The sequence below is a fragment of the Oncorhynchus kisutch genome, linkage group LG24, assembly GCF_002021735.2.
Source record: "Oncorhynchus kisutch isolate 150728-3 linkage group LG24, Okis_V2, whole genome shotgun sequence".
NCBI classification, from domain to species: domain Eukaryota; kingdom Metazoa; phylum Chordata; class Actinopteri; order Salmoniformes; family Salmonidae; genus Oncorhynchus; species Oncorhynchus kisutch.
The window spans coordinates 35,914,062-35,933,983 of record NC_034197.2 but is presented as its reverse complement, the minus strand read 5'-3'; the positions used below and the strand labels follow the sequence as shown (position 1 = coordinate 35,933,983).

At 49.0% G+C, this 19,922-nt stretch overlaps 1 protein-coding gene across 10 annotated transcripts in view; it reads left to right on the top strand.

Annotated features, from left to right (window-relative positions):
- The window catches only part of LOC109882959 (extracellular sulfatase Sulf-2-like), a 286,145-nt gene that overhangs the window by 181,174 nt on the left and 85,049 nt on the right, over positions 1-19,922 (top strand). For all 10 annotated transcript variants that reach the window (XM_031803860.1, XM_031803857.1, XM_031803863.1 and 7 more), the window contains one exon: positions 5,798-6,036. In XM_031803860.1, coding sequence (XP_031659720.1) covers positions 5,865-6,036 — 172 coding nt within the window. In that variant the 5' untranslated portion in view covers positions 5,798-5,864. The remainder of the gene's footprint in view (positions 1-5,797; positions 6,037-19,922) is intronic.

Below are 19,922 nucleotides of genomic sequence, written 5' to 3'. Positions count from 1 at the left end.
CTTTAGATATTACTTTGTTAGATATTACTTTGTTAGATATTACTTTGTTAGATATTACTTTAGATATTACTTTGTTAGATATTACTTTCTAGATATTACTTTGTTAGATATTACTTTGTTAGATATTACTTTGTTAGATATTACTTTAGATATTACGTTGTTAGATATTACGTTGTTAGATATTACTTTGTTAGATATTACTTTAGATATTACTTTGTTAGATATTACTTTAGATATTACTTTAGATATGACTTTGTTAGATATTACTTTGTTAGATATTACTTTAGATATTACTTTGTTAGATATTACTTTAGATATTACTTTAGATATTACTTTGTTAGATATTACTTTGTTAGATATTACTTTGTTAGATATTACTTTGTTAGATATTACCAAACTGTTGGAACTAGAAACACAAGCATTTTGCTACAACCGTTATAACATCTGATAAACACATGTAAAGTATGTGACAAAAAAACAATTTGATTCGATTTTGATTTTTGATTTTGATTTGATTCACCTGGTCAGTCTGTTCGGGAAAGAGTGCTCATAATGTGTTGTATACTCAGTGTACATTTGTGAATGTGTCACTGTGTAGTCGAACATAGAGCTGGATGTGTTGTGTGACAGCATGTTCCTCTAGCTAACAGGCTGTTTAATTCAGTGATATGCTGTGAATGGGACTAAGCTGTTCTGACGCTCCCGTCTCTTCTGTGACGCACAATGGTGCAGAGATACAACCTGATTGGAATACTGTATGAACAGATTACTAATAACTACGTTTAAATGGTTTAGAGCTCTAAGTTTTAAATTCATAATATCAATTAGGAACGAAGAAACTATATATATATATTTCGAAAGTCAAATGTCAAAATTCATTGTAGTTTTAATATTGTGACTATAATCACATAAGACCTGGTTTTGGAACTGTTTTCTGTTTAGTATTGGTGTTTCGGAGACAGAAATGCTGTGAGAGGACGGGGAGGTACAGAGAGAGAGAGATGTGCATGTCATTATGATTCTGTGGCCTGTTCTCCATGTGAGGTGTGACCGACGGTGTAGCGCCTCCCTTCCCATGCAGGGGTGTGGGGAGAATGTAATGGCTTCAACATTCACACACACACACACATGGAGAGACACACACACACACACAGAGAGACACACACACACACACACACACAGAGACACACACACACACACACACAGAGACACACACACACACACACACACAGAGACACACACAGAGAGACACACACACGCACAGAGACACACACACACACACACACACACACACACACACACACACACACACACACACACACACAGAGAGACACACTCACACACACACACACACACACACACACACACACACACACACACACAGAGAGACACACACACACACACACACACACACACACACACACACACACACACACACACACACACACACACACACACACACACACACACACACACACACACACACACACACACACACAGAGAGAGACACACACACACACACACACAGAGAGAGACACACACACACAGAGAGAGACACACACACACAGAGAGAGACACACACACAGAGAGACACACACACACACAGACACACACACACACAGAGACACATACACAGGCACGCAGAGAGACACACACACAGAGACACACACACACACACACACACACAGAGACACACACAGAGAGACACACACACGCACAGAGACACACACACACACACACACACACACACACACACACAACACACACACACAGAGAGACACACTCACACACACACACACACACACACACACAGAGAGACACACACACACACACACACACACACACACACACACACACACACACACACACACACACACACACACACACACACACACACACACACACACACACACACACACACACAGAGAGAGACACACACACACACACACACAGAGAGAGACACACACACAGAGAGAGACACACACACACAGAGAGAGACACACACACAGAGAGACACACACACACACAGACACACACACACACAGAGACACATACACAGGCACGCAGAGAGACACACACACACACACACAGACACACACACACAGACACATACACACACAGAGAGACACACACACGCACACAGAGAGAGACACACACACACACAGAGACACATTCACAGACACACACAGAGACACACACAGAGAGACACACATACTCACAGGCACGCAGCCCAGGGACCACGCCAGAGGGGACTCGTTACTGCTCAGGTGGCAACCAGGGTTGCCGTGGTGACACGCTGGGGGGCAGATGGCTGCTTTCTGTATTCTACACTCCCTGTGATTGATCTAGTACATCAGCCCCGAATCTCATTGGTTCACTGACGCTCCTTTAGGGCTTTGGTCCTTTCCGGTTGTCGAGAGCGTTTAGATTCCTCTCTGTCACTGTCATATGTACGTAAACAGGGGTGAACCAAGGTAACCTGCCTAAATGACTACCAACCCGTAGCACTCATGTCTGTAGCCATGAACTGCTTTGAAAGGCTAGTCATGGCTCACCATCAACACCATCATCCCAGAAACCCTAGACCCACTCCAATTTGCATACCGGCCCAACAGATCCACAGATGATGCATCTCTATTGCACTCACACTGCCCTTTCCCACCTGGACTAAAGGAACATCGATGTGAGAATGCTATTAATTGACTACAGCTCAGCGTTCAACACCCTCAACACCCTAGTGCCCTCAAAGCTCATCAATAAGCTAAGTACCCTGGGACTAAACACCTCCCTCTGCAACTGGATCCTGGACTTCCTCACGGGCCGCCCCCAGGTGGTAAGGGTAGGTAACAACACATCCGCCACGCTGATCCTCAACACAGGGAACCCTCAGGGGTGCGTGCTCAGCCCCCTCCTGTACTTCCTGTTCACTCATGACTGCACGGACAGGTTCAACTCCAACACCTTCATTCAATTTGCCGATGATCCCTGACAACGACGAGACAGCCTATAGGGAGGAGGTCAGAGACCTGGCCATGTGGTGCAAGGACAACAACCTCTCCCCCAACGTGATCAAGATAAAGGAGATGATTGTGGACTACAGGAAAAAGAGGCACGAGCACACCCCCATTCTCATTGACGGGGCTGCAGTGGAGTAGGTTGAGAGCTTCAAGTTCCTTGGTATCCACATCACCAACAAGCTAACAAGGCCCAAGTACACCAAGACAGTCGTGAAGAGGGCATGACAAAGCCTATTCCCCCTCAGGAGACTGAAAAGATTTGGCATGGGTCCTCAGATCCTCAAATCCTCAAAAGGTTCTACAGCTGCACCATTGATTCACTGCCTGGTATGGCAACTGCTCGGCCTCCGACTGCAAGGCACTACAGAGGGTAGTGCGAACGGCCCAGTACATCACTGGGGCCAACCTTCCTGCCACCCAGGACCTCTATACCAGGCGGTGTCAGAGGAAGGCCCTAAACATTGTCAAAGACTCCAGCCAACCTAGTCATAGACTGTTCTCTCTGCTACCGCACAGCAAGAGGTACCGGAGCGCCAAGACTACGTCCAAGAGGCTTCTAAACAGCTTCTACCCCCAAGCCATAAGGCTCCTGAACATCTAGTCAAATGGCTACCCAGAGAATTTACATTGCCCCCTTCCCCTTTCCACATCACTACCACTCTCTGTTGTTATCTATCCATAGTCACTTTAATAACTGTACCTACATGTACAGTTGAAGTCGGAGGTTTACATACACCTTAGCCAAATACATTTCAAATCAGTTTTTCACAATTCCTGACATTTAATCCTCGTAAACAAATCTCTGTCTTAGGTCAGTTAGAATCACCACATTATGTTAAGAATGCGTAATGTCAGAACAGTAGAAGTTTACATACACTCAATTAGTATTTGGTAGCATTGACTTTAAATTGTTTAACTTGGTTCAAACGTTTCGGGTAGCCTTCAACAAGCTTCCCACAATAAGTTAGGTGAATTTTGTCCCATTCCTCCTGGCAGAGCTGGTGTAACTGAAGCAGGTTTGTAGGCCTCCTTGATCACACACACTTTTTCAGTCCTGCCCACAAATTTCCATAGGCTTGAGGTCAGGGCTTTGTGACGGCCACTCCAATACCTTCACTTTGTTGTCCTTAATCCCTTTTGCCACAACTTTGGAAGTATGCTTGGGGTTATTGTCCAATTGGAAGACCCATTTGTGACCAAACTTTAACTTCCTGACTGATGTCTTGAGATGTTGCTTCAATATGTCCATGTAAATTTCCATTCCTCATGATGCCATCTATTTTGTGAAGTGCACCAGTCCCTCCTGCAGCAAAGCAACCCCACAACATGATGCTGCCACCCCTGTGCTTCACGGTTGGGATGGTGTTCTTCAGCTTGCAAGCCTCCCCCTTTTTCCTCTAAACATAATGATGGTCATTTTGACCAAACAGTTCTATTGTTGTTTCATCAGACCAGAGGACTTCAAAAAGTGTGCAGTTACAAACCGTAGTCTGACTTTTTTATGGCTGTTTTGGAGCAGTGGCTTCTTCCTTGCTGAGCGGCCATTCAGGTTATGTTGATAGAGGACTCGGTTTACTGTGGATATAGATACTTTTGTACCCGTTTCCTCCAGCATCTTCACAAGGTCCTTTGCTGTTGTTCTGGGATTGATTTGCACTTTTCGCACCAAAATGCGTTCATCTCTAGGAGACAGAAGCATCTCCTTCCTGAGCGGTATGACGGCTGCGTGGTCTCATGGTGTTTATACTTGCGCACTATTGTTTGTACAGATTAACGTGGTACCTTCAGGCGTTTGGAAATTGCTCCCAAGAATGAACCAGACTTGTGGAGGTCTACAATTTCTTTTCTGGGGTCTTGACGGATTTCTTTTGATTTTCCCATGATATCAAGCAAAGAGGCACTGAGTTTGAAGGTAGGCCTTGAAATAATTCCCCAGGTACACCTCCAATTGACTCAAATTATGTCAATTAGCCTATCAGAAGCTTCTAAAGTCATGACATCATTTTCGGGAATTTTCCAAGCTGTTTAAAGGCACAGTCAATTTAGTGTATGTAAACTTCTGACCCACTGGAATTGTGATACAGTGAATTATACGTGAAATAATCTGTCTGTAAACAATTGTTGGGAAAAATGACTTGTGTCATGCACAAAGTAGATGTGCTAACCGACGTGCCAAAACTATAGTTTGTTAACAAGAAATTTGTGGAGTGGTTGAAAAATGAGTTTTTATGACTCCAACCTAAGTGTATGTAAACTTCCGACATCAACTGTACATTTTAGCTCAACTAACCGGTGCCCGCGCACATTGACTCTGTACCGGCACCCCTCTGTGTATACTGTTCTTTTTAATGCTGCTCTTTAATGACTTGTTACTTCTCTTCTTCTTATCCTTGTGTTTTATTAACTGGATTGTTGGTTAGTGGCTCGTAAGTAAACATTTCACTCAGCGCATGTGACAAATAACATCTGATTTGATTAGATTTATTTTGGTTTCTACGTGATCACCTGTGAGTCTGTAGAAAACTGGTCCTGTGTTTCCTGGCTCAGTCTGACCTTACGTCTGCTTTAGTGTCTCCACGAGCTCTGTTTCCTCTCCATGTCAGATTCACAAACCACTTCAGAGAATGTTGTACATTTTAGTGAGCGAGAAGGTTCGCACTCCCAGTGTGTTTTACATAGGACTAGCGTTATTTGGCATTAGGTGTGAACACCTGTGTCTCTAGTCGAACTGGTCCTGTAGTCTAACCTATGTCCTCCTGTCTGTTGTGTTGTGTCTCCAGGAGTCTTAGCGGTGGCTGCAGCAGAGTGATCCAGTAGGTAGCAGGGTAAGATAAGTTCGAGGTCAAGATGGCGGGACAGGGGCTGCTGCCCTCCACCAACCGTTACCTCCTCCTGCTCCTGGGGGTTCTGTCTGTGGCCCATGCCTCCATCTTCCTCAAGGCCTCCTTCCAGAGAGACCGCCGTAACATCAGGCCCAACATCATCCTCATTCTCACTGATGACCAGGACATGGAGCTCGGTGAGTCTGGCTTCACAACAGGTTCTCGAACCCTGTTCCCGGGAGAACTTCCATCCTCTAGGTTTTCACTCCAGCCCTAATCTAGCGCACCTGATTCTAGTAATTAGCTGATTGAGCAGATGAATCAGCTTAGATACTCTGGGGAAAGAGAGGAACAAACTAACATATTCCCGGATGTTATTTTCTTCCATATTTAATATATTTGTATGTCTGACTACGTCTCACTATGTCCCTGTCACACAAAGACATGTTTGTCTGGTAACAGTTAACATAGACAAGGAGGTGCCATCTCATTATGTCCCTGTCTGGTAACAGTTAACATAGACAAGGAGGTGCCATCTCATTATGTCCCTGTCTGGTAACAGTTAACATAGACAAGGAGGTGGCATCTCATTATGTCCCTGTCTGGTAACAGTTAACATAGACAAGGAGGTGCCATCTCATTATGTCCCTGTCTGGTAACAGTTAACATAGACAAGGAGGTGCCGTCTCACTATGTCCCTGTCACACAAAGACATGTTTGTCTGGTAACAGTTAACATAGACAAGGAGGTGCCATCTCATTATGTCCCTGTCTGGTAACAGTTAACATAGACAAGGAGGTGCCATCTCATTATGTCCCTGTCTGGTAACAGTTAAAATAGACAAGGAGGTGCCGTCTCACTATGTCCCTGTCACACAAAGACATGTTTGTCTGGTAACAGTTAACATAGACAAGGAGGTGCCGTCTCACTATGTCCCTGTCACACAAAGACATGTTTGTCTGGTAACAGTTAACATAGACAAGGAGGTGCCATCTCATTATGTCCCTGTCTGGTAACAGTTAACATAGACAAGGAGGTGGCATCTCATTATGACCCTGTCTGGTAACAGTTAACATAGACAAGGAGGTGCCATCTCATTATGTCCCTGTCTGGTAACAGTTAACATAGACAAGGAGGTGCCATCTCATTATGTCCCTGTCTGGTAACAGTTAACATAGACAAGGAGGTGCCATCTCATTATGTCCCTGTCTGGTAACAGTTAACAATAGACAAGGAGGTGCCATCTCATTATGTCCCTGTCTGGTAACAGTTAACATAGACAAGGAGGTGCCATCTCATTATGTCCCTGTCTGGTAACAGTTAACATAGACAAGGAGGTGCCATCTCATTATGTCCCTGTCTGGTAACAGTTAACATAGACAAGGAGGTGCCATCTCATTATGTCCCTGTCTGGTAACAGTTAACAATAGACAAGGAGGTGCCATCTCATTATGTCCCTGTCTGGTAACAGTTAACATAGACAAGGAGGTGCCATCTCATTATGTCCCTGTCTGGTAACAGTTAACATAGACAAGGAGGTGCCATCTCATTATGTCCCTGTCTGGTAACAGTTAACATAGACAAGGAGGTGCCGTCTCTCAGACTGTCTACTAATGATCTGCTTTTGTTTGTTGCCCTCCATCTGACAGTGTGGCCTGTCTTCCTGAGTGCTGCTGAGCTTGACGCCAGCTCTGTCTCTTTCTGTCTCTCTCTTTCTCTCCCTTTGTTTCGCTGTCTCTCTTCTTCCTAGACCAGGGATAGGCAACGCCAGACTCTTTGGTGGCCTGATTGGTGTCACACTTCTGCCCCAGCCCCAGCTAACACACCTGACTCCAATAATCAACTAATCATGATCTTCAGTTTGGACCCCAATTAGTTTAATCAGTCGTGTTTGCTGGGGATAGTGTCACACCACTCCAGCCCTTGAGGACTGGAGTTTCCCACCCCTTAGACTCTCTCAGTCAGACAGACAGCTAGAGTTCCCCACCCCTTAGACTCTCTCAGCCAGACAGACAGTTAGAGTTGCCCACCCCTTAGACTCTCTCAGTCAGACAGACAGACAGTTAGAATTGCCCACTCCCTTGACTCTCTCAGACAGACAGACAGCTAGAGTTCCCCACCCCTTAGACTCTCTCAGTCAGACAGACAGACAGACAGACAGACAGCTAGAGTTCCCACCCCTTAGACTCTCTCAGTCAGACAGACAGATAGACAGACAGACAGACAGACAGCTAGAGTTCCCCACCCCTTAGACTCTCTCAGTCAGACAGACAGACAGACAGACAGACAGACAGACAGACAGACAGACAGACAGACAGACAGCTAGAGTTCCCCACCCCTTAGACTCTCTCAGTCAGACAGACAGACAGACAGCTAGAGTTCCCCACCCCTTAGACTCTCTCAGTCAGACAGACAGTTAGAGTTCCCCACCCCTTAGACTCTCTCAGTCAGACAGACAGACATACAGTTAGAGTTCCCCACCCCTTAGACTCTCTCAGTCAGACAGACAGACAGACAGTTAGAGTTCCCACCCCCTAGACTCTCTCAGTCAGACAGACAGACAGACAGACAGACAGACAGACAGACAGACAGACAGACAGACAGACAGACAGCTAGAGTTCCCCACCCCTTAGACTCTCTCAGTCAGACAGACAGATAGACAGACAGACAGACAGACAGCTAGAGTTCCCCACCCCTTAGACTCTCTCAGTCAGACAGACAGATAGACAGACAGACAGACAGACAGCTAGAGTTCCCCACCCCTTAGACTCTCTCAGTCAGACAGACAGACAGACAGCTAGAGTTCCCCACCCCTTAGACTCTCTCAGTCAGACAGACAGTTAGAGTTCCCCACCCCTTAGACTCTCTCAGTCAGACAGACAGACATACAGTTAGAGTTCCCCACCCCTTAGACTCTCTCAGTCAGACAGACAGACAGACAGTTAGAGTTCCCACCCCCTAGACTCTCTCAGTCAGACAGACAGACAGACAGACAGACAGACAGACAGACAGACAGACAGACAGACAGACAGACAGACAGACAGACAGACAGACAGACAGCTAGAGTTCCCCACCCCTTAGACTCTCTCAGACAGACAGACAGACAGACAGACAGCTAGAGTTCCCCACCCCTTAGACTCTCTCAGTCAGACAGACAGACAGACAGCTAGAGTTCCCCACCCCTTAGACTCTCTCAGTCAGACAGACAGTTAGAGTTCCCCACCCCTTAGACTCTCTCAGTCAGACAGACAGTTAGACAGACAGACAGACAGACAGCTAGAGTTCCCCACCCCTTAGACTCTCTCAGTCAGACAGACAGATAGACAGACAGACAGACAGACAGCTAGAGTTCCCCACCCCTTAGACTCTCTCAGTCAGACAGACAGACAGACAGCTAGAGTTCCCCACCCCTTAGACTCTCTCAGTCAGACAGACAGTTAGAGTTCCCCACCCCTTAGACTCTCTCAGTCAGACAGACAGACATACAGTTAGAGTTCCCCACCCCTTAGACTCTCTCAGTCAGACAGACAGACAGACAGTTAGAGTTCCCCACCCCCTAGACTCTCTCAGTCAGACAGACAGACAGACAGTTAGAGTTCCCACCCCCTAGACTCTCTCAGTCAGACAGACAGACAGACAGACAGACAGACAGACAGACAGACAGACAGACAGACAGACAGACAGACAGACAGACAGACAGACAGACAGACAGACAGACAGACAGACAGACAGACAGCTAGAGTTCCCCACCCCTTAGACTCTCTCAGACAGACAGACAGACAGACAGACAGCTAGAGTTCCCCACCCCTTAGACTCTCTCAGTCAGACAGACAGACAGACAGCTAGAGTTCCCCACCCCTTAGACTCTCTCAGTCAGACAGACAGTTAGAGTTCCCCACCCCTTAGACTCTCTCAGTCAGACAGACAGTTAGAGTTCCCCACCCCGTAGACTCTCTCAGTCAGACAGACAGTTAGAGTTCCCCACCCCTTAGACTCTCTCAGTCAGACAGACAGTTAGAGTTCCCCACCCCTTAGACTCTCTCAGTCAGACAGACAGCTAGAGTTCCCCACCCATTAGACTCTCTCAGTCAGACAGACAGACAGACAGTTAGAGTTCCCCACCCCTTAGACTCTCTCAGTCAGACAGACAGACAGACAGTTAGAGTTCCCACCCCCTAGACTCTCTCAGTCAGACAGACAGACAGACAGACAGACAGACAGACAGACAGACAGACAGACAGACAGCTAGAGTTCCCCACCCCTTAGACTCTCTCAGTCAGACAGACAGATAGACAGACAGACAGACAGACAGCTAGAGTTCCCCACCCCTTAGACTCTCTCAGTCAGACAGACAGATAGACAGACAGACAGACAGACAGCTAGAGTTCCCCACCCCTTAGACTCTCTCAGTCAGACAGACAGACAGACAGCTAGAGTTCCCCACCCCTTAGACTCTCTCAGTCAGACAGACAGTTAGAGTTCCCCACCCCTTAGACTCTCTCAGTCAGACAGACAGACATACAGTTAGAGTTCCCCACCCCTTAGACTCTCTCAGTCAGACAGACAGACAGACAGTTAGAGTTCCCACCCCCTAGACTCTCTCAGTCAGACAGACAGACAGACAGACAGACAGACAGACAGACAGACAGACAGACAGACAGACAGACAGACAGACAGACAGACAGACAGACAGACAGCTAGAGTTCCCCACCCCTTAGACTCTCTCAGACAGACAGACAGACAGACAGACAGCTAGAGTTCCCCACCCCTTAGACTCTCTCAGTCAGACAGACAGACAGACAGCTAGAGTTCCCCACCCCTTAGACTCTCTCAGTCAGACAGACAGTTAGAGTTCCCCACCCCTTAGACTCTCTCAGTCAGACAGACAGTTAGACAGACAGACAGACAGACAGCTAGAGTTCCCCACCCCTTAGACTCTCTCAGTCAGACAGACAGATAGACAGACAGACAGACAGACAGCTAGAGTTCCCCACCCCTTAGACTCTCTCAGTCAGACAGACAGACAGACAGCTAGAGTTCCCCACCCCTTAGACTCTCTCAGTCAGACAGACAGTTAGAGTTCCCCACCCCTTAGACTCTCTCAGTCAGACAGACAGACATACAGTTAGAGTTCCCCACCCCTTAGACTCTCTCAGTCAGACAGACAGACAGACAGTTAGAGTTCCCCACCCCCTAGACTCTCTCAGTCAGACAGACAGACAGACAGTTAGAGTTCCCACCCCCTAGACTCTCTCAGTCAGACAGACAGACAGACAGACAGACAGACAGACAGACAGACAGACAGACAGACAGACAGACAGACAGACAGACAGACAGACAGACAGACAGACAGACAGACAGACAGACAGACAGACAGACAGACAGACAGACAGCTAGAGTTCCCCACCCCTTAGACTCTCTCAGACAGACAGACAGACAGACAGACAGCTAGAGTTCCCCACCCCTTAGACTCTCTCAGTCAGACAGACAGACAGACAGCTAGAGTTCCCCACCCCTTAGACTCTCTCAGTCAGACAGACAGTTAGAGTTCCCCACCCCTTAGACTCTCTCAGTCAGACAGACAGTTAGAGTTCCCCACCCCGTAGACTCTCTCAGTCAGACAGACAGTTAGAGTTCCCCACCCCTTAGACTCTCTCAGTCAGACAGACAGTTAGAGTTCCCCACCCCTTAGACTCTCTCAGTCAGACAGACAGCTAGAGTTCCCCACCCATTAGACTCTCTCAGTCAGACAGACAGACAGACAGTTAGAGTTCCCCACCCCCTAGACTCTCTCAGTCAGACAGACAGACAGACAGTTAGAGTTCCCACCCCCTAGACTCTCTCAGTCAGACAGACAGACAGACAGACAGACAGACAGAAGACAGACAGACAGACAGACAGACAGACAGACAGACAGACAGACAGACAGACAGACAGACAGACAGACAGACAGACAAGACAGACAGACAGACAGACAGACAGACAGACAGCTAGAGTTCCCCACTCCCTTGACTCTCTCAGACAGACAGACAGCTAGAGTTCCCCACCCCTTAGACTCTCTCAGACAGACAGACAGGCAGACAGACAGACAGACAGCTAGAGTTCCCCACCCCTTAGACTCTCTCAGACAGACAGACAGTTAGAGTTGCCCACCCCTTAGACTCTCTCAGTCAGACAGACAGACAGTTAGAATTGCCCACTCCCTTGACTCTCTCAGACAGACAGACAGCTAGAGTTCCCCACCCCTTAGACTCTCTCAGTCAGACAGACAGACAGACAGACAGCTAGAGTTCCCCACCCCTTAGACTCTCTCAGTCAGACAGACAGATAGACAGACAGACAGACAGACAGCTAGAGTTCCCCACCCCTTAGACTCTCTCAGACAGACAGACAGACAGACAGACAGCTAGAGTTCCCCACCCCTTAGACTCTCTCAGTCAGACAGACAGACAGACAGACAGCTAGAGTTCCCCACCCCTTAGACTCTCTCAGTCAGACAGACAGACAGACAGACAGCTAGAGTTCCCCACCCCTTAGACTCTCTCAGTCAGACAGACAGACAGACAGCTAGAGTTCCCCACTCCCTTGACTCTCTCAGACAGACAGACAGCTAGAGTTCCCCACCACTTAGACTCTCTCAGACAGACAGACAGTTAGAGTTCCCTACCCCTTAGACTCTCTCAGACAGACAGACAGACAGACAGCTAGAGTTCCCCACCCCTTAGACTCTCTCAGACAGACAGACAGACAGACAGACAGCTAGAGTTCCCCACCCCTTAGACTCTCTCAGTCAGACAGACAGACAGACAGACAGACAGACAGACAGACAGACAGACAGACAGACAGACAGACAGACAGACAGACAGCTAGAGTTCCCCACCCCTTAGACTCTCTCAGTCAGACAGACAGACAGACAGCTAGAGTTCCCCACCCCTTAGACTCTCTCAGTCAGACAGACAGACAGACAGACAGCTAGAGTTCCCCACCCCTTAGACTCTCTCAGTCAGACAGACAGACAGACAGACAGCTAGAGTTCCCCACCCCTTAGACTCTCTCAGTCAGACAGACAGACAGACAGACAGCTAGAGTTCCCCACCCCTTAGACTCTCTCAGTCAGACAGACAGACAGACAGCTAGAGTTCCCCACTCCCTTGACTCTCTCAGACAGACAGACAGCTAGAGTTCCCCACCACTTAGACTCTCTCAGACAGACAGACAGTTAGAGTTCCCTACCCCTTAGACTCTCTCAGACAGACAGACAGACAGACAGCTAGAGTTCCCCACCCCTTAGACTCTCTCAGACAGACAGACAGACAGACAGACAGACAGCTAGAGTTCCCCACCCCTTAGACTCTCTCAGTCAGACAGACAGACAGACAGACAGACAGACAGACAGACAGACAGACAGACAGACAGACAGACAGACAGACAGACAGACAGACAGACAGCTAGAGTTCCCCACCCCTTAGACTCTCTCAGTCAGACAGACAGACAGACAGCTAGAGTTCCCCACCCCTTAGACTCTCTCAGTCAGACAGACAGACAGACAGACAGCTAGAGTTCCCCACCCCTTAGACTCTCTCAGTCAGACAGACAGACAGACAGACAGCTAGAGTTCCCCACCCCTTAGACTCTCTCAGACAGACAGACAGTTAGAGTTGCCCACCCCTTAGACTCTCTCAGTCAGACAGACAGACAGTTAGAATTGCCCACTCCCTTGACTCTCTCAGACAGACAGACAGTTAGAGTTCCCCACCCCCTAGACTCTCTCAGTCAGACAGACAGACAGACAGACAGACAGACAGACAGACAGACAGACAGACAGACAGACAGCTAGAGTTCCCCACTCCCTTGACTCTCTCAGACAGACAGACAGCTAGAGTTCCCCACCCCTTAGACTCTCTCAGACAGACAGACAGGCAGACAGACAGACAGACAGCTAGAGTTCCCCACCCCTTAGACTCTCTCAGACAGACAGACAGTTAGAGTTGCCCACCCCTTAGACTCTCTCAGTCAGACAGACAGACAGTTAGAATTGCCCACTCCCTTGACTCTCTCAGACAGACAGACAGCTAGAGTTCCCCACCCCTTAGACTCTCTCAGTCAGACAGACAGACAGACAGACAGCTAGAGTTCCCCACCCCTTAGACTCTCTCAGTCAGACAGACAGATAGACAGACAGACAGACAGACAGCTAGAGTTCCCCACCCCTTAGACTCTCTCAGACAGACAGACAGACAGACAGACAGCTAGAGTTCCCCACCCCTTAGACTCTCTCAGTCAGACAGACAGACAGACAGCTAGAGTTCCCCACCCCTTAGACTCTCTCAGTCAGACAGACAGACAGACAGCTAGAGTTCCCCACCCCTTAGACTCTCTCAGTCAGACAGACAGACAGACAGACAGACAGCTAGAGTTCCCCACCCCTTAGACTCTCTCAGTCAGACAGACAGACAGACAGCTAGAGTTCCCCACTCCCTTGACTCTCTCAGACAGACAGACAGCTAGAGTTCCCCACCACTTAGACTCTCTCAGACAGACAGACAGTTAGAGTTCCCTACCCCTTAGACTCTCTCAGACAGACAGACAGACAGACAGCTAGAGTTCCCCACCCCTTAGACTCTCTCAGACAGACAGACAGACAGACAGACAGACAGCTAGAGTTCCCCACCCCTTAGACTCTCTCAGTCAGACAGACAGACAGACAGACAGACAGACAGACAGACAGACAGACAGACAGACAGACAGACAGACAGCTAGAGTTCCCCACCCCTTAGACTCTCTCAGTCAGACAGACAGACAGACAGCTAGAGTTCCCCACCCCTTAGACTCTCTCAGTCAGACAGACAGACAGACAGACAGCTAGAGTTCCCCACCCCTTAGACTCTCTCAGTCAGACAGACAGACAGACAGACAGCTAGAGTTCCCCACCCCTTAGACTCTCTCAGACAGACAGACAGACAGACAGACAGACAGACAGACAGACAGCTAGAGTTCCCCACCCCTTAGACTCTCTCAGACAGACAGACAGTTAGAGTTGCCCACCCCTTAGACTCTCTCAGTCAGACAGACAGACAGTTAGAATTGCCCACTCCCTTGACTCTCTCAGACAGACAGACAGCTAGAGTTCCCCACCCCTTAGACTCTCTCAGTCAGACAGACAGACAGACAGACAGCTAGAGTTCCCCACCCCTTAGACTCTCTCAGTCAGACAGACAGATAGACAGACAGACAGACAGACAGCTAGAGTTCCCCACCCCTTAGACTCTCTCAGACAGACAGACAGACAGACAGACAGACAGCTAGAGTTCCCCACCCCTTAGACTCTCTCAGTCAGACAGACAGACAGACAGACAGCTAGAGTTCCCCACCCCTTAGACTCTCTCAGTCAGACAGACAGACAGACAGACAGACAGACAGACAGACAGACAGACAGCTAGAGTTCCCCACCCCTTAGACTCTCTCAGTCAGACAGACAGACAGACAGCTAGAGTTCCCCACCCCTTAGACTCTCTCAGTCAGACAGACAGACAGACAGCTAGAGTTCCCCACTCCCTTGACTCTCTCAGACAGACAGACAGCTAGAGTTCCCCACCACTTAGACTCTCTCAGACAGACAGACAGTTAGAGTTCCCTACCCCTTAGACTCTCTCAGACAGACAGACAGACAGACAGACAGCTAGATTTCCCCACCCCTTAGACTCTCTCAGACAGACAGACAGACAGACAGACAGACAGACAGACAGACAGACAGACAGACAGACAGACAGCTAGAGTTCCCCACCCCTTAGACTCTCTCAGTCAGACAGACAGACAGACAGACAGACAGACAGACAGACAGCTAGAGTTCCCCACCCCTTAGACTCTCTCAGTCAGACAGACAGACAGACAGCTAGAGTTCCCCACCCCTTAGACTCTCTCAGACAGACAGACAGTTAGAGTTCCCTACCCCTTAGACTCTCTCAGACAGACAGACAGACAGACAGCTAGAGTTCCCCACCCCTTAGACTCTCTCAGACAGACAGACAGACAGACAGACAGACAGACAGACAGACAGACAGACAGACAGACAGACAGACAGCTAGAGTTCCCCACCCCTTAGACTCTCTCAGTCAGACAGACAGACAGACAGACAGCTAGAGTTCCCCACTCCCTTGACTCTCTCAGACAGACAGACAGAGTTCCCCACCCCTTAGACTCTCTCAGACAGACAGACAGTTAGAGTTCCCTACCCCTTAGACTCTCTCAGTCAGACAGACAGACAGACAGACAGACAGCTAAAGTTCCCCACCCCTTAGACTCTCTCAGACAGACAGACAGACAGCTAGAGTTCCCCACCCTTAGACTCTCTCAGTCAGACAGACAGACAGACAGTTAGAGTTCCCCACCCCTTAGACTCTCTCAGTCAGACAGACAGACAGACAGCTAGAGTTCCCCACCCCCTAGACTCTCTCAGCCAGACAGACAGACAGTCAGACAGACAGACAGACAGCTAGAGTACCCCACCCCTTAGACTCTCTCAGTCAGACAGACAGTTAGAGTTCCCTACCCCTTAGACTCTCTCAGTCAGACAGACAGTTAGAGTTCCCCACCCCTTAGACTCTCTCAGTCAGACAGACAGTTAGAGTTCCCCACCCCTTAGACTCTCTGTCAGACAGACAGACATACAGTTAGAGTTCCCCACCCCTTAGACTCTCTCAGTCAGACAGACAGACAGACAGTTAGAGTTCCCCACCCCCTAGACTCTCTCAGTCAGACAGACAGACAGACAGTTAGAGTTCCCACCCCCTAGACTCTCTCAGTCAGACAGACAGACAGACAGACAGACAGACAGACAGACAGACAGACAGACAGACAGACAGACAGACAGACAGACAGACAGCTAGAGTTCCCCACTCCCTTGACTCTCTCAGACAGACAGACAGCTAGAGTTCCCCACCCCTTAGACTCTCTCAGACAGACAGACAGACAGACAGACAGACAGACAGCTAGAGTTCCCCACCCCTTAGACTCTCTCAGTCAGACAGACAGACAGACAGACAGACAGCTAGAGTTCCCCACCCCTTAGACTCTCTCAGTCAGACAGACAGACAGACAGACAGACAGACAGCTAGAGTTCCCCACCCCTTAGACTCTCTCAGTCAGACAGACAGACAGACAGCTAGAGTTCCCCACTCCCTTGACTCTCTCAGACAGACAGACAGCTAGAGTTCCCCACCACTTAGACTCTCTCAGACAGACAGACAGTTAGAGTTCCCTACCCCTTAGACTCTCTCAGACAGACAGACAGACAGCTAGATTTCCCCACCCCTTAGACTCTCTCAGACAGACAGACAGACAGACAGACAGACAGACAGACAGACAGACAGACAGACAGACAGCTAGAGTTCCCCACCCCTTAGACTCTCTCAGTCAGACAGACAGACAGACAGACAGACAGACAGACAGACAGACAGACAGACAGACAGACAGACAGACAGACAGCTAGAGTACCCCACCCCTTAGACTCTCTCAGACAGACAGACAGTTAGAGTTCCCTACCCCTTAGACTCTCTCAGACAGACAGACAGACAGACAGACAGCTAGATTTCCCCACCCCTTAGACTCTCTCAGACAGACAGACAGACAGACAGACAGACAGACAGACAGACAGACAGACAGACAGCTAGAGTTCCCCACCCCTTAGACTCTCTCAGTCAGACAGACAGACAGACAGACAGACAGACAGACAGACAGACAGCTAGAGTTCCCCACCCCTTAGACTCTCTCAGTCAGACAGACAGACAGACAGCTAGAGTTCCCCACCCCTTAGACTCTCTCAGACAGACAGACAGTTAGAGTTCCCTACCCCTTAGACTCTCTCAGACAGACAGACAGACAGACAGCTAGAGTTCCCCACCCCTTAGACTCTCTCAGACAGACAGACAGACAGACAGACAGACAGACAGCTAGAGTTCCCCACCCCTTAGACTCTCTCAGTCAGACAGACAGACAGACAGACAGACAGCTAGAGTTCCCCACTCCCTTGACTCTCTCAGACAGACAGACAGAGTTCCCCACCCCTTAGACTCTCTCAGACAGACAGACAGTTAGAGTTCCCTACCCCTTAGACTCTCTCAGTCAGACAGACAGACAGACAGACAGACAGCTAAAGTTCCCCACCCCTTAGACTCTCTCAGACAGACAGACAGACAGCTAGAGTTCCCCACCCTTAGACTCTCTCAGTCAGACAGACAGACAGACAGTTAGAGTTCCCCACCCCTTAGACTCTCTCAGTCAGACAGACAGACAGACAGCTAGAGTTCCCCACCCCCTAGACTCTCTCAGCCAGACAGACAGACAGTCAGACAGACAGACAGACAGCTAGAGTACCCCACCCCTTAGACTCTCTCAGTCAGACAGACAGTTAGAGTTCCCTACCCCTTAGACTCTCTCAGTCAGACAGACAGTTAGAGTTCCCCACCCCTTAGACTCTCTCAGTCAGACAGACAGTTAGAGTTCCCCACCCCTTAGACTCTCTGTCAGACAGACAGACATACAGTTAGAGTTCCCCACCCCTTAGACTCTCTCAGTCAGACAGACAGACAGACAGTTAGAGTTCCCCACCCCCTAGACTCTCTCAGTCAGACAGACAGACAGACAGTTAGAGTTCCCACCCCCTAGACTCTCTCAGTCAGACAGACAGACAGACAGACAGACAGACAGACAGACAGACAGACAGACAGACAGACAGACAGACAGACAGACAGACAGACAGACAGACAGCTAGAGTTCCCCACTCCCTTGACTCTCTCAGACAGACAGACAGCTAGAGTTCCCCACCCCTTAGACTCTCTCAGACAGACAGACAGACAGACAGACAGCTAGAGTTCCCCACCCCTTAGACTCTCTCAGTCAGACAGACAGACAGACAGACAGACAGCTAGAGTTCCCCACCCCTTAGACTCTCTCAGTCAGACAGACAGACAGACAGACAGACAGCTAGAGTTCCCCACCCCTTAGACTCTCTCAGTCAGACAGACAGACAGACAGCTAGAGTTCCCCACTCCCTTGACTCTCTCAGACAGACAGACAGCTAGAGTTCCCCACCACTTAGACTCTCTCAGACAGACAGACAGTTAGAGTTCCCTACCCCTTAGACTCTCTCAGACAGACAGACAGACAGCTAGATTTCCCCACCCCTTAGACTCTCTCAGACAGACAGACAGACAGACAGACAGACAGACAGACAGACAGACAGACAGACAGACAGACAGACAGACAGACAGCTAGAGTTCCCCACCCCTTAGACTCTCTCAGTCAGACAGACAGACAGACAGACAGACAGACAGACAGACAGACAGACAGACAGACAGACAGACAGACAGACAGACAGACAGACAGACAGCTAGAGTACCCCACCCCTTAGACTCTCTCAGACAGACAGACAGTTAGAGTTCCCTACCCCTTAGACTCTCTCAGACAGACAGACAGACAGACAGACAGCTAGATTTCCCCACCCCTTAGACTCTCTCAGACAGACAGACAGACAGACAGACAGACAGACAGACAGACAGCTAGAGTTCCCCACCCCTTAGACTCTCTCAGTCAGACAGACAGACAGACAGACAGACAGACAGACAGACAGCTAGAGTTCCCCACCCCTTAGACTCTCTCAGTCAGACAGACAGACAGACAGCTAGAGTTCCCCACCCCTTAGACTCTCTCAGACAGACAGACAGTTAGAGTTCCCTACCCCTTAGACTCTCTCAGACAGACAGACAGACAGACAGCTAGAGTTCCCCACCCCTTAGACTCTCTCAGACAGACAGACAGACAGACAGACAGACAGACAGACAGCTAGAGTTCCCCACCCCTTAGACTCTCTCAGTCAGACAGACAGACAGACAGACAGCTAGAGTTCCCCACTCCCTTGACTCTCTCAGACAGACAGACAGAGTTCCCCACCCCTTAGACTCTCTCAGACAGACAGACAGTTAGAGTTCCCTACCCCTTAGACTCTCTCAGTCAGACAGACAGACAGACAGACAGACAGCTAAAGTTCCCCACCCCTTAGACTCTCTCAGACAGACAGACAGACAGC